Source organism: Crocodylus porosus, unplaced genomic scaffold (assembly GCF_001723895.1).
Source record: "Crocodylus porosus isolate Cpor-Errol unplaced genomic scaffold, CroPor_comp1, whole genome shotgun sequence".
NCBI lineage: Eukaryota > Metazoa > Chordata > Crocodylia > Crocodylidae > Crocodylus > Crocodylus porosus.
In genome coordinates this window covers 152,009,225-152,023,646 of record NW_017728906.1, presented here as the reverse complement: position 1 = coordinate 152,023,646, position 14,422 = coordinate 152,009,225, and the positions used below count along the sequence as shown (strand labels likewise).

The 14,422-nt window shown below is 41.7% G+C and overlaps 1 protein-coding gene across 2 annotated transcripts in view; it reads right to left on the bottom strand.

The window, feature by feature from the left end:
- The window catches only part of RB1 (RB transcriptional corepressor 1), a 114,306-nt gene that overhangs the window by 4,466 nt on the left and 95,418 nt on the right, over positions 1–14,422 (bottom strand). For both annotated transcript variants that reach the window (XM_019529938.1, XM_019529939.1), the window contains 9 exons: positions 12,692–12,810; positions 11,709–11,854; positions 10,417–10,562; positions 8,695–8,799; positions 6,906–7,019; positions 6,636–6,802; positions 5,619–5,649; positions 5,104–5,246; positions 3,661–3,710 (listed from right to left, as the gene is read on the bottom strand). In XM_019529938.1, the coding sequence (XP_019385483.1) occupies positions 3,661–3,710; positions 5,104–5,246; positions 5,619–5,649; positions 6,636–6,802; positions 6,906–7,019; positions 8,695–8,799; positions 10,417–10,562; positions 11,709–11,854; positions 12,692–12,810 (1,021 nt within the window). The remainder of the gene's footprint in view (positions 1–3,660; positions 3,711–5,103; positions 5,247–5,618; positions 5,650–6,635; positions 6,803–6,905; positions 7,020–8,694; positions 8,800–10,416; positions 10,563–11,708; positions 11,855–12,691; positions 12,811–14,422) is intronic.

Here is a 14,422-nt window from a genome sequence, read left to right as displayed (position 1 = left end):
TCTTTACTGTTCAAGCCCCCAAGGTCTGGAACAGCTTCCCATCGGAGGTGGTTCAAGCACCTACATTGAAAACCTTCAAGGGTAGATTGGATGCTTATCTTGCTTCAGGTGGGGGGCTGGAGTCGATGATCTTCTGAGGTCCCTTCCAGCCCTAATGTCTATGAAATCTATTAAAGTATTTGAGCAAAAATCCTCACGCTTTATGTCAAGGATTTTCTGGAGGTAGGGTTGGAGAAGGCATTCCAGGCTTTTCAGGTGTTTCCTGTACATCACCCAAGTTTCAGAGTCATAGAAAAGAGTGGGAGTTACCACAGCCTTATATAATAGGAGCTTGTCAAGTCCTAATGCCATGATCACTGAATGCACTATTTCACATTCTTACAAAGGCAGAGCGAGCACACCGGATCCTAAACTAGATCCGCTTGTCAATGTTGGCCACCTTTGAGAGATGGTCAAGGTATGTAAAGTGTTCAATGCTCTCCAGCTCCTGTCCGTCAATGAGGATCTTTGCTGGGGGAGTTAATTGGCCCGGAGCAGGCTGAAGTACCTTTGTCTTTCGGATGTTAACGGTCAGTTCCAGGCACTGATATGCTCAAGAGAAGTAGTTAAAGGTCGTTTGTAGGTCCTCCTCAGGATGTGCAATGACAGTACCAGTACCACTAGTACAGAGGCCAGTACCATCCCGTGGGCTGTAGAGCCTGGGAGGGTGGGAAGTTTGTCAGGGATAGAGGAGCTGGGAGCCATGAATCCCAGGATGCTGTATGACTACAAGTTGGCCACTTTATCACTGTGGAGTAGACTAACAATACCCTAACTTGAGCTAAAGAGAATGGCACAACTTTAGCCTGAAGTGGCACAAATTTAAGGCGCTTAAGAGAATATTTAGCAGTTTAACACCCTTTCATACGTGGATGGCTCCCATTTAAGTAGCTTTAGAATGGTTTACAGGTAACCTAAAACACCAACATCAGGCAGGCTACTAAGCTCTGTGCTTTGGCCCATCTGATACTTCTGGTGGTGGTAATAGGAAGGCACTGAAGGGCAGAGTCTTCATTTAGTTCCTACAACAGTGTTTCTCAACCTTTTCAGGCTCAAGGCACCTCTCAAAAAGGCACCCCTCAGTTTTCACTCATTTTTTGACTACTGAAAAATGAAAGAGCAAGACTTTTCTGTTGCAAAATGCTCAAAACTGATCAGAATGTTTTTAATGCCATGGATTCTTCTTTAAAATTTCTGTATTTATCTTGTGAATCGTGTTTGCACATCTACTAGGGTCAATGTTGTGTGGCACCCCGATTTCAAATCATGGTCCTACAGGTTCCTGTCCAACCAGGGAGCCTGTTAAAAGAAAAACTGTCATGGTCCTATGTGGGGAGAGGGTCTTCCACAGCTGGTTTTCCTTCAGGATTTCAACAACAGCTTGCTCCAGAGGTGTAGCCAGTAATGGATCCAGGATGGTTAAAGGGGGGTGAGATGACCGCAGAGAGAGATCACTGCACATGCCTCTAACAGCCGAGATCAGAACTCTCAGCAGCAAACTGGCAGCAAATGGATGTGCAACTGCACACCTCCCTGGGTCTGCCCCTGGGTGTAGCCAGAAAAAGAGACAGATCCATACTGGAATTTGAGGAGGAAAGAGAAGAACCAGATAAGACATTACTGGCAAAAGCTCAAAATGGCATTTAGCAAATTAAGACTGATGCTTTAATGTTTACTCTCTGGCTTACAATGAAGCAAAGGGTGGATGGGACTCTGAAATGAAGGACCCTCCTATTCATACCAACTAATGGAAGGGAAGCCAGCCTGCATACAGGGGTCAATGGGCACATCATTTGCAAAGGTTGCTTGGGTCAAGAGCAGTGGTGTAACTAGAGCAGTGGAAATAGGGCAACTGCCCTGGGCATTGAATTGGTGGGGGAGGGGACAGGAGAAGCAGCTGCTGTTGGCAGCTGTGCAATCACAAATCATTTACTAACCAGAATTTGCTGCCCATGCTCCAGATACCCAGCTGCATCCCTACATTACTGGTAATGAGAAGGGTGTTCCTTTAAGAAAAATGCATCGTGGATTAGGGTTTTCTGTGTCATTTTGGGGACTGCTGGGGGTAAAGAGGAAAGGTGAGATGGCATTCAAAGATCATTCCCCCAGACAGCTTCTATACCAAACCCTTTATAGCATAGCGTATGAACTGCAGTTGTCCATGTGACAGCTTTCCCTACTGACCCAACAGCTAAAACCATGTCATGAGGGCTGTTGCAGAATACTGCATGTTAGGTTTCCAGCATGTACTTTACTTTAAATTGTGTATTTATATGCAAAACCAACACAGCTCCAAAACACCAGTGTGCAAGACTAATCTGTCAGACTGCAAGAACTGTTTAAGTGCCCACACATCATTTAATATTTACTGAAGTAAGCACATATATTTCTGTAATTCGCCTAGAAAGAGCAGATTCCGGTATATAGACAATTTCCAAATCAATGTAAATGTTGCATTTATCCACAAAAGAATTATGTTTGCCACTAGTAATCCATGCTTACATCTGAATAATTTAAGCATGACTAGATGCCCCTTTTCAGATTCAGAATTGAAGTATTCATGCAGATATCCTGTCTGTCCTCGGTCAGATTAATTCATGTTGTTATAGACAAGGTTGGAAGGTCTGAAAATGAAGTCAGCATTTATTCCACTGCCATCGGAGTGTAAGTCTTCCCCTTAAGTCTCACACCAAAATTCCAGAAATCTACCAGGACAGTTCTGTTGTGGGTCCAGGGCTATACCTGTTCTGATCCTTACTTTTAAAAGTCTGCCAACTGAATGCAGCTCCTCATAATAAATTCATCTGACAGAGAATCCCATAATATATACCTCTTAATATTCCCTTCCAGTACAAAAAGAAATGATCTCGAGAGCCCCTCGCCAAATCAGTAACAATATTTATTTCAAAAGCTTCAATCTAATTGCAACATTTAAGAGAAATGTATCACATTCATTTGCTGCTTTACACACAATGTTTTACATGACGTGCATGCCACTTCACATTCTAGAAGGTAACTTCATATGGTATGAAGCCACCAAAAAAGTAAAACAAACGTACCAACTACTATATTTACTTGGATACTAGCACACAAACCTGTCCCCTGAAACTTAGTCCTCCAAAATTGGGGTGCATCTTAAGGGGAAAGCTGATTTCTACATTGGAATTAAAACATGGAAGACACCGGACTAGCTGGCAGTGGCTGTTTCTCTCCTGGCCAGCATGCAGCAGAGGCAAGTCAACTATTCGGCATTAGAGCTTGAGCTTTAACCCTCACAGCCACCACCAAAACAGCAAGTAGCTTTTGCCTGAGAACCCAAAAGCTGCCACCAATTCAGCAGCAGCTGTTAATAGTGTTAAAAATCTAGCTTTGGCCTGAGCAGCCAGCCAGTGGATGGTGAGTGAACTGAAAAGCAGACACTACCCTTGCTCCATATAGTCAGTTTTCAGCCATGTTTGGAAAATGTTTTTCTTCTTCTGCCTTCCCAAGACAAGGTACTTGTCTTATTTGAGTGTGTGACATGTGAGAAAAAATAGTAATTCCTGAAGTTGATGAAAATGTCAGAGTAAAAGGACTGTCTATAATCTTTTCTATATTTTTATTAAAGTTGACAGTACTTACTCATTTCTGCAAGCTTTTGTTGGAACTTGGACTCTCCTGGTAGATGTTTGCTGCACACAGAAAACATGTTATTGAAGCATTCTTTTTATTTTTGTCTAATCAATCTAACAAAGACTAGTTAATTTACATCAGGGCTCTCACCTAACCTTAGCTAGCTTTCTTCTTATAAAGATGCAAGCCCAGGCCTGAGCTCTGATTCTGCAGGCAGGAGCAAGCAGGGAGTGCATCATGCCTGGGCCCCAGCCCTGCACTGTCACTGCATCAAGATCGCAGGGTCACCATGAAGACTGGCTAGGAGCCATGTGGGCAGGGCGTGCAGCTGGGCAGGGATCTGCCTCCAGGGATCCTGGGGTGGTGACAGTATGGGGCCAGGGCAAGACCCACAACCTGCTTCCTGTATGCCTTTGCACGCTAGTTGCAGGGACATGGGGCAGCTATCGCGGCTCTGCCCCAACCCCAGCCCAGTGCTGTCACTGCCCCAAGATCCTGAGGTCTCCCCAGCCCCACCTGACTATTGATCTCACTCCCAGCTGCAGCCCAATCCCAACCATATATACTGCCCGCATGAGTCCCACCCCTGGTGGTAGTTGCAGCGCAGACAGGCCAGGGTGCCCAGGCAGCAAGGCTGGGTCCAGCAGTGGCAACCAAAGGAGCTGCCACAGTCTGGCCACAGGCCAGATCCACCATTTTGCCTACTGCTAATCTATACTCTCTTCCAGACAAATGGCATGGGAATGTACTAGGAGTCACTGAGCCACTATTTCCCCTATACTTAAAATAACAAAAAATTAAGAATTAATGATGCCAGCCAGCATGCAGATAGATGTTTCCCCTTTTTTAAGATTTAATAAGCATCCCTTTGTCCTAGAAACCTATATGTCTGTGGTACAAAACTACAAATGAGGCCATTACTAGACTGATTTACTCTAATGAGATCTGCAGTTGTCACAGGCAAGCAGTGTCAGACCCCATATTCAGACACTATGTTCTTTTGTGGGAAGACTGCAATAGATGACTTAAATCACTATCTGTAGTCTTGTTAGTTCTTTGAAAAAAATAAGAGGAAAATGGATCTTTCCAGGAATGGAGACATTTTAAATACTGGGGTAACAAAGAGAAAACGATCTGGATTCTCCAACAATTTGGCTCCTGAGGTATACAGAAGTAAATTAAGATCCCCCCCAGTAAGGGCCAAAATCAAATGAATTTTCCTGTTTTGTTTTATTGTACACTGCTTCATTTCATTTTTTATACCATTATATACTATGTTTTGCTTTAATTTAGTATAAACTGGCAGAATAGATAATCTTATGCATGTTTTAGCAAAAATTATAATTATGTATTATATTTATTGCTCATTTTATTGTATTGTTTTGGCAAAAACTATAAATAAACTACTACTACTACATGTAATTTCAGGACCCAGTTCTTAGCTTGTCGTACCTTCCATCTGCTTCATCTTGTCCCTCTGTGTCAAAGCGAAGTCTTTTCAGTGGCTTTGGAGCACTGCTTACTTCTGCACTGCGTTTCAGCTGACGGTCACTGTTACCCACCATCTGGTTTATTTTTTGAAACTTCTCTGAAGTCTGGGATTACAAGACAACCATAAAAACAACATTCCTGGTTAACTCTGATGTAAACTGCACTCTCCAGACTACCAGCCAAAAAATTAATTTCAGGTTTTAGGAACTCTTTTGAAGTCTTCCCCAAATACCCATAAGAAAATACAGAAGCTTTTTAAAAGTCAGTGTATGTGAGAGAAGTTAGCAAAGTGCCACTGCAATGTTTGTGTTTACAAATTACAACAAACACACTAAGATGAAGCAAGGACACAGGCCAGTTTTACAAGTTAAGAAGATGTACATGCTTTCTATAGTTATTTTTATATATAAAAAAACTTGACAGTAGTAAACAAAACATGGCTACATCACTTCAAAACTATTAGAGAACAAACTTACCCCAAACGTTTCACCAATTGACACCAAGATTCTGCCAGAACAAACGAAAAGGGGAAAAATCTTTAAGATTAGGCCTTATTTAGCAGTGAAGAGATGGAAGCATTCACAATCTAGCATGAAAATTATTAAACAGCCCATGCCTTCAACAGACTAGCACATTAACTGAAGAACACACTCTCTCTCTCAACATGTTAAGCATATAAAGAGAGCAATACATTCATCACCAATGATATAAACCTCCTCTTAAAATGTACATTTTTAGAAAGGACTGAAAAGAGCTGGATGGACCAACAGAGCCATCTTGAAAGACAGAGAAGAGAAATTGTGGCATCAAAAGAAACAGAGACCCATTTAGTTTGTCCCTAATTTTGACAGGAACACCCTTTTTCAGTAGATGTGCCCCAGACATATTCTCCCTTTGATCATTACCTGCAGATGTTTGCTAATAAAATCAAAGCAGGAATTCAACCTAAAACATACAAATATCATTGTAATTTTTTCAGTGTCCATACCCATTTAACCTGTGCCAAACCTCCTTACAAGGGAGACATGATGCTGCTCACTAGGTGCTTGCTTCAGATAACAAGTTATTTCAGAAACAAATATATGTAAATAAAAAAAAAAGATTCCTAATCATACACTCTGAAACTGGACAGATAAAATCACCCCCATTAAGAACCCTGAACTACTGGATGAAAATTAGGTCTTTTACACATACTACATACCCTACGAAGTGAGCAGCTTAACAGGTAGTGTTTGACAGTGAACGACAAATCAAATGAGGTGCATCTAAGAGATTGTTTTGATTCATACTCAACACTTCTTCAAACGGAGCGCCAACAAAAATATGCTAGGCTCAATCCGTGAATCAAGGTTATAATATAGGGCTCGAACTCTGAACCAGAAGACAGACACTGATTTGTAAGACAGACAAATCACACTGAATGATTACCTGATTTGCTTGTATTAAATATGTGAATGTTATTCTCAATTGCTCAAAGAATGTTTGTGACCAACCTGGATCCTGGTGTCGTTTTTGCGGGTGACAGCAGCCCCTCAGAGGGTTTGTAGGGACTCTTCAAGGGTGAGATGTAGATGTTATTTCCAGCAGGGACTCGGAGGGGGGAATTAGAAAACGTGTAAGGGCTTCGAGGAATATGTGGGATAGGGGATAAGGTAGGAGGCTGTAACAAAAGAAATTGGATATTTAATAGTAGCAATAAGACTTTTTTTGTCAATTTGGCTAAATGATTCACTTTAACTACAAGTAGAGATCAACTGACTTACCCTATTGGAGGCATACTGCAATATATTTGTTTTCAATTTCTGCATAAACACTAAATTGTAGAAGACTATAATGGAGTCATATTGTCCTTCCCTGATCAGAACACGCTTGAAAGTCTACACAAGGGGGGGAAAAAAAACCATACTGAGAAAAAAACAAATCCCTGAAATTATTTTACAGTCCATCCCATCACAGCACATGACATACATTAATGTATTAATGGCCAAACTTTTAAAGAGGTTGCGTCTTGTGTACTAGCTGTTAATGGCACTGTTTAAGTCTTGCTTGTACTCAAGTTTTACACAGATTCAAGGACAGCAGCAAAAAACCTGATTTAGTCAAACCTGTGGAATCCTTTAGTGTAGGTACAATTATATTCTTATAAGAATTGCAACCGCAGAGGGGATGGCACCAACAGTTTTCTTTATTTATCAGATTAATTATTCAGATTTATCAGGCTTTTCAATTTATCAGATTAAGGATTGGTGCAAGAACTGAGTGTGGACTAATCCTTAAAACTTGCTGAGTCTAGGTTGAGAACCACTGATCTAAGGTAATTAGGTGGACTGATGCTTTGACTATAAATGAGTTTATACAAATAAAATAATCTGCTATGCATCTGTATTTTGAATATTTTAGAACAAATAAAAGTATCTTTGCTGTCTACCCAGTCTTGTTTTATAGGATTCCCTTCAGTTGCTCAAGTAAGGTTCTCAAATGTATATAATGAAAGATTCACCTCAGGCTTCTGCTTCTGCTGGTTCCTGACTAGCTGTTCAGGGAAATTTAACTGTATTTCTATTCTGTCATTTTCTTATGCATTACTGATGGACAAGCCAAATGTTGTTTCCTTTACTCAAGCCAGTAATCAACTGAATTATTTTCAGAAGTCAGAAGAGTCAGGTATGACCAGTGAACAGGTACAAGGTATGTACTGAAAACAAATAGGTTTTGAATATAGATGAAGTGCAGAAATCACTAATTGTTGCAACAGTTAATGCAACAATCAGCACTTAGACCTGTGTTGGCAGATGAGCACTGACAGCATCAGGTCACCTGCAGGCAGGCAATTTCTCTACAAAATAATGCAATCTAGTTGGAACATGGGTGAGGAATCCAGATTGTTCTTTTTATCATAGTCCTGTCAGGTACTCACAGTCTATCTTGAGCAAGTCACTTCTCCCGTGTCTGTTACCACTTTGAAAGTACAACATACCACATGAGTACTTCTTAATCATCACATACAACAACTACAGCAAAAGACCACTAAAGTTCCACTCAGATAATCTAGTGGTTGCATTTCCTAACATATCAACCATGTCTAAGCAGGTAGGGGCTAATCTTCCACTGACTGCAATGGCAGTGAGGCATATAACCAAATTAGACATTTTTGAAAACCCTGCCTATCTGCATCTACGGGAGGCAAGTCTCTTTGTAAATCTCATGCTCAGGCCTTATATCACAGCTAAGTAGTATTTTTCAACAGCTGAGCACCTTAAAAAAACACTGGCTTGCTTTTTAGAGGCATTATTGGTTAGCCAAACTTCTAATGCAACCTGAAGAGCTGGTTAGCTGCATTAGTCTGAAATCAGGCAGAAGGCAGGGCGGGGCAGGGCAGCACCTTGGAGATTAACCTACTCTCTGAATCAGTCTCCAAATGCCACCCTGACCTACCTTCTGGTTTACGCAACCTAAATAAGTCATTTTTCTAAGCTGCTTCTGCATCTGGAGGGTCATTCAAACATTACTGTAATAATTTATGGAAGGCAAATACCAAAACACTTTCCCTACCTCTTGACTGGTATTGGTGAGCTCCTTGTATGCTGAAACAATGATTTTAAATCTGAGATCTATGTTCTTGACTTTGCATATGCCATACATAGAACACATCATGATCTATTAAAGAAAAAACAAAGCGATGGGCAGAAATGCAGGAAATGTTTTCCATGTTTCCTTTTAAGAAACAACACCTTTCTTCCCCTAATATTCTTTCACAGGCTTACCAGTTTTTTCTTTTGATATGCTTCCAGGTCCTAGTGAGGTTAATGGGAGTTCTGTTACTGACTTCACTGAAGTCAGGATTTCACCAGTGCCATTGGGAAATGAAAGTAAGGCTCAGTAGTTCCAAGATTCTTACTACCAGGGGTGGATCTAAGTGGGTTGGCAGGGGTGGGGTACTGTGAAGTGCCCCCCTCCCCTTTCAAAGTGTAGCATAGGTGACTTGTCCCTACCCCCTAACAGTGGGAAACAACACCTAGGCAATAGGAGGGCTGGTGGGGACGGAGCAGGTCCAGGATGGGGTGTTGCCTGCTGTCGCCATCTGGCTAAACCCAGCAGCCCATTCAGCTGTTCCCCACAACTGGAGTCCCTGGGTTGGTAGGGGACATCAGGGAACCTGGTAGGAAGCAGGTATATATACAGGAAAAGGGGCCACTGCCCATGCTATCCCTGCTTAACCCCAACAGCTGATGCAGCCTCTCCCCTGCAGCTGGAACCTCCAGGTTGGCAGAGCACACCGGGGGAACAGGTACAGGAAGGGGGGCCCCACCTGCTGGTGCCACTTCCCAACTGACCCAGAGCTGCTCCTGACCTGCTTGAGCCACCAGCTGCAGGAAGCAGCAGTAAAAGATACGAGGCTCAGCCATGAACAGTGGTAGCAGTAGCTGGGTCCCCCTCTTCCAGAGCCTGCTTTCAGGTGGCCAGGAAAGAGAGGGCCTGCCACCTGCTGCCAATGTCCTGCCTGCCCCCTGCTGCCAATGTCCCAGGCCAAGTCCAGCACACTATGCAGCTACAACCCATGGCTTGAGTCAGGTAAGAACATCTCTGGGACTCCTTGCCCGTGGGTCAGCTGGGGACAGCAGCAGCAGTGGGCAGGTCCCTCCTTCTTGCACCTGCTCCCTGTCTGCCCTTTTGCTTGCTCCCCATCCAACTGCACCTTGGCCCCATCCCCCCATCGTCAAAAGGAATGGCATCCTATTAAATCCTGGGCCAACTCACACTGATTACTCAGACTGATCAATGATCTACCTCATAGTGAGCTCCAAGAGAAAAAAAAAAAAAAAAAAAAGCAAACCACAATTTCTTTCTTTTTTTGAGGATGTTTAGTAAACCAATATGAAACCTAAATATGAACTTGGAAGATAAGGAATAAACTGCATTTTTAGCACAGAACCACAACCAAGGATCAGGGGGGTTGTGGATCAGTTACCACTCTGTCTCCCCAGGCAAAAATTCATATTCTTACAGTAATCTTTGGCTTCTACTCTCTAATTTGACAACATTTAAGTGGTGTGCGCTGTATCTTGGACAGTATAGCATAATGAACTGTAGTACTTAACAATAAATTGCAAAACTGCATCAATGCACTATATTCAACTCATTTCTGCTTTGAATAAGCTACTTTAATAGGAGATAAAGCTCATACTTGGATTTTAAATAATTAAAAAAAGATAAATCAACCAATAAGCAAACCTTTTTTGGAAAAGAAAAGTATTTCTCATTTTTATATATTACCTGGTCTAAGTGCCTGTCTCTCATAAGTTCGTATTCATTTTGCAACGTGTGCTGAAAAAGGGTCCAGATCAAGTGTTCCAGTTCAGGGTGTTCAGAGAGAAGCCGAAAGCAGAGGGTATTCAATCGAAGATATGCCAGCCGATATACTTGTGAAAAGAGGAGAAAAATAAATCATGCCAGGAACAAAAAACTTTCATATACCCACTATTAAGACGGCATCCCTGTAATGGCTGTACCAGATAGTGAAAACCATTTAGAAAAACTAATTCACATTCCTCTTTTAGCTCAGAGATGAAACTTTCATGCTTTTATGACTGGGGAACCTGGGTATAGTCCCTAGTGATAACAAATGAGGAAGACTTTTATATATGCAAGGAGTGTGATCTGTAATTGTACTGCTGCTATGCTGAAGGGTTCAATACACGGACTTTACTCATGACCATTACAGATTAGAAACAGAAAGAGCTGGCTGACAATGTTATTTCATCAGGGAGTTTGATATTCTCCTTATATTACCTGATTACACTTAGTTTCTATAGTATTAAAATGTTTCTGTATAAAAACGCAGTTTGTGCTTTGAGATTTCATAAGTTTGTTTATAGGAATTTTCAATATGAATTAACCTTTAGATAATTATACTTTATTAGATAAAAATGCATTTTACAAGTACTGCATTATAACTCAAACCTTATGTATTCTTTCAACTTTATAATATATGGCTGCTGACAGATGTGGGGTGGGGTTGGGGAGAAGAGACAGCAATTTACCAGAAGACGAATTATGTCAGTTTGATCTGGCTCCTCAGGTCTAATAAATGATTCAATCAGCTATTAATTAGATAAAAGTGCCAAAAAGCCCTACTGAAGCACATGAACTATACAGATGCTGGATAAGCCGGGAAAAAATGATGCAATTCCTCTTCTCGGCATGCACTGTGCTTGAATGGGGGCGCACTGAGCTGAAAGTAAGGCACTGTTCCCTTCCCACCCCACATTTGTAAGCAGCCCATATGTCTGTTCATAAATTCATTTTTAAGTCAGTGTATGTGTATATCCTATGTACTATTCCATTGTAATTATTTTTATTAATATCCTTCTTAATGAATTGACAACAGCTAACAGTTAGTGCAGTACTTTGTATTTGTATCATGTATTTATTACAGTTCCCCAATATATATTTTAGGAATTTATTAAAAAAAGAAAAGAAAAAAACACAAGAAACAGTTAATGAAAGATGACTTTGAAATGTTTTTGCATATAGGATGTTCTTCTTTCTTCATAGAGCCTACAAACCTTTTTTGTAAAACAGGGAGAGGGAGGTAGATTTCTGTGGTTTCTGAGTCTGGGGGGTCACAGCAGACTGAGCATCTGTAGGAGGAGTACAGTTTAAGTGAACTGCAGATCCCTTTTTCTTAGGCGACCTCACAGGAGAAAGATACCTGCATATATAGAATAGATAAATATGAATACTGAAATGAAAGCCAGAAAGATATTTACTTAGAACAGAAAAGTAGTAAATAAGTTTGAATGCAAAATACAAGTATATGCTCTGACACTCCTCCAGTGGAGTGGAAGAAGTGGATTCTCATTGAAATAAGTCACTCATACTACCATAAAACAAAAATTAAAGAATTGTTGGAACATTTAGTTGTATTCCTCCTTTCCTGTAGTCCGAAGAAAGGAGCTGAGGAAATAGTGCCATGTTCCCAAGAGGCCTGAGCAAATCAGAGCTCACAGACAAAGCTTCTCTTTGATCACCCAAGCTTGTGGCTGCAAGCTCTTCTTCTAAGCCTCATTGTGCAGCCATGAGTAGAGAATGCTCCTCTGCCACTTTCAGCTGAGGCTTGCGGCTCGGAAATTGCTAGGTAGGGAGAAATACTAGTGATGATGCTGAGGAGGAACTGGAACACTGCACATTGTTTGTGGCATCACAAAACTTGACAGTAAGTTCCAGATAAAAATCTAAGTAAGAGAGTTGGATCCATACCAAGGCAGATAGGGTCATGCCACAGAACATAATGCTTTTAGAGAAATCTTAACCCACAGAAATAAGACGAAGTATTTTTTTATATAGAGTTTGGAAAAAATAAAAATATTGAAGATTTGGCTAGGCAGGACTCATTTTCACTGCATGCTACTCTTGCTGCAATTCATGTCACCTGTAACTTTAGCATCAAAGTCTAAGAAAAACAGCAGAATAAAATAAATAAATAGTTTTAAATACTATGAAAGAAATTAATTCCACACTACATTATATGTCCATCCTCCATACTTACAGGTCTGCAGCAGTGTGATTATGCTGGAGAGGCAGGTTTAGAGTGCAAGTGGGTTCAGGCTGATCAACCTGACCTTCTCTTTCCTTTGACTGCCTGATAAGATCAAATAAAGGTGAATCCTAAAAAGAAAGTCACAGTAAAGTTTCAGTTGAAACTGAAGGCAAAAAACAAATAATCCTGATAGAAAATTGTTAAATCTATTTTTAAAATCCACTTTGAAATATACAAATCAGTATTTTGTTTGTCCATAGAAAGCAATAAAATTGCTAAGATGCTCTAATACAGGGATAGGCAATCCCTGGCACAGGTGGCAGTGTGGCACACGTGCCACAGGGCAGACAGCGGGGAAGGGAGGGAGGCTGCGTTGCCACAAGTATCAGACCACTCATGGCTCCCCCACTGTCTGCTCCTAGCACGCCAACGTCTTGCAAGTTGATATTGCAGGTGTTTTTGGCATTCTGACCAAACACACCACCAACCCCTGCTCTACATATTTTTTCAGTCAAGAATTAACTGACAAATTCTAAATAAATGTTAAATAGCCCTGTTAAATTTTCTCTGGGACACAAGCCACCTGTCATTAGATTCTGAAGTCCACATTCAGAACCGAGACATATTTAGATGTTGGAAGTCTTAGTTTTTCTTGATACAGACATTTTTACAAAGAAGAGCAAAGAGAATCAGGAGTAGAAAGCATGTAAAGAAAAATGGCTATTACTGTTCCCACAAAATAAGAAAATTGAATGAGATTTATCTCATGTTCACTACAACCAAATATTTTGCATATGAGGATACATCCATTTAACTTGGATGACAGAACTCACTTAAATCTTATACAATCCAGATTATTGTGTGGTGCTTGTTCCATGCCCTACTTCTGGCACTGGCCCTAGCTAGTTCATGAACCCTCTTCCTCTTCTTTAAACTCCAATTAGGACAGGAAAAGGAGGGTTTGATGGCTCTATGCTCCTTCAGTCTCTCTCTATATAGCCCTGTTCCAATCCTGTCCAATACATCCATATATTAGATATAGAAAGGCTCAAAAAGTATCAGGTTGCAACTCAAAGGCATTTAAAATCATTTTGATTTCAGATTGGCTACTGGAAGTGACAGATAAGACTAGGGAGTAGTAGCAAGAGAGTAAGGGCCTGTCCACACAAGCATGCACGTGCCTCTTGACCCGCCTCAAACCCCTTTGAGGATATCCAGGTGTCTAAAAAAATATATATCTATATCTATATCTATATATATCTATGTTAAAAAAAGTGGAGCAGGACACAGTCCCTGACCATGTCCTGAAGCAACCGGAGGCTGGGTCCTCCGTGGAGACGCTCTGGCTGCCAGAGCGTCTCCATGGTTTGCCCTCGCCCTCGTGCTGAAACACATAGCTGGCCAGGCTGCATGTTTCAGCACCAGGGCTCCGGTGCTGGTATGGGGTTGGGGAGGCTGGAGGAGGGGGGTCAGGGACCATGGGGGGGAGCCCCAATGGCTCTGCCCACTCCCCCAGTACCCTGAGGCCCCCAACCCCTAAAGGGGCTGCCTCGCCCCAGCCAGCCCCATCCCCCCAAACCTCTCCATCCCTGCCCCCACATCCCATAGTTTAAAAAAACAGAAAACAAATTAAAAAACTCCCCAGCACTTACCGGCAGCTCAAACTGCCGTCTGGCTGACTGGGGCCCCACCTGCACAGTGAGGGACAGGCTGACAGACCCAGCCCGGGCTCTGCGGCGC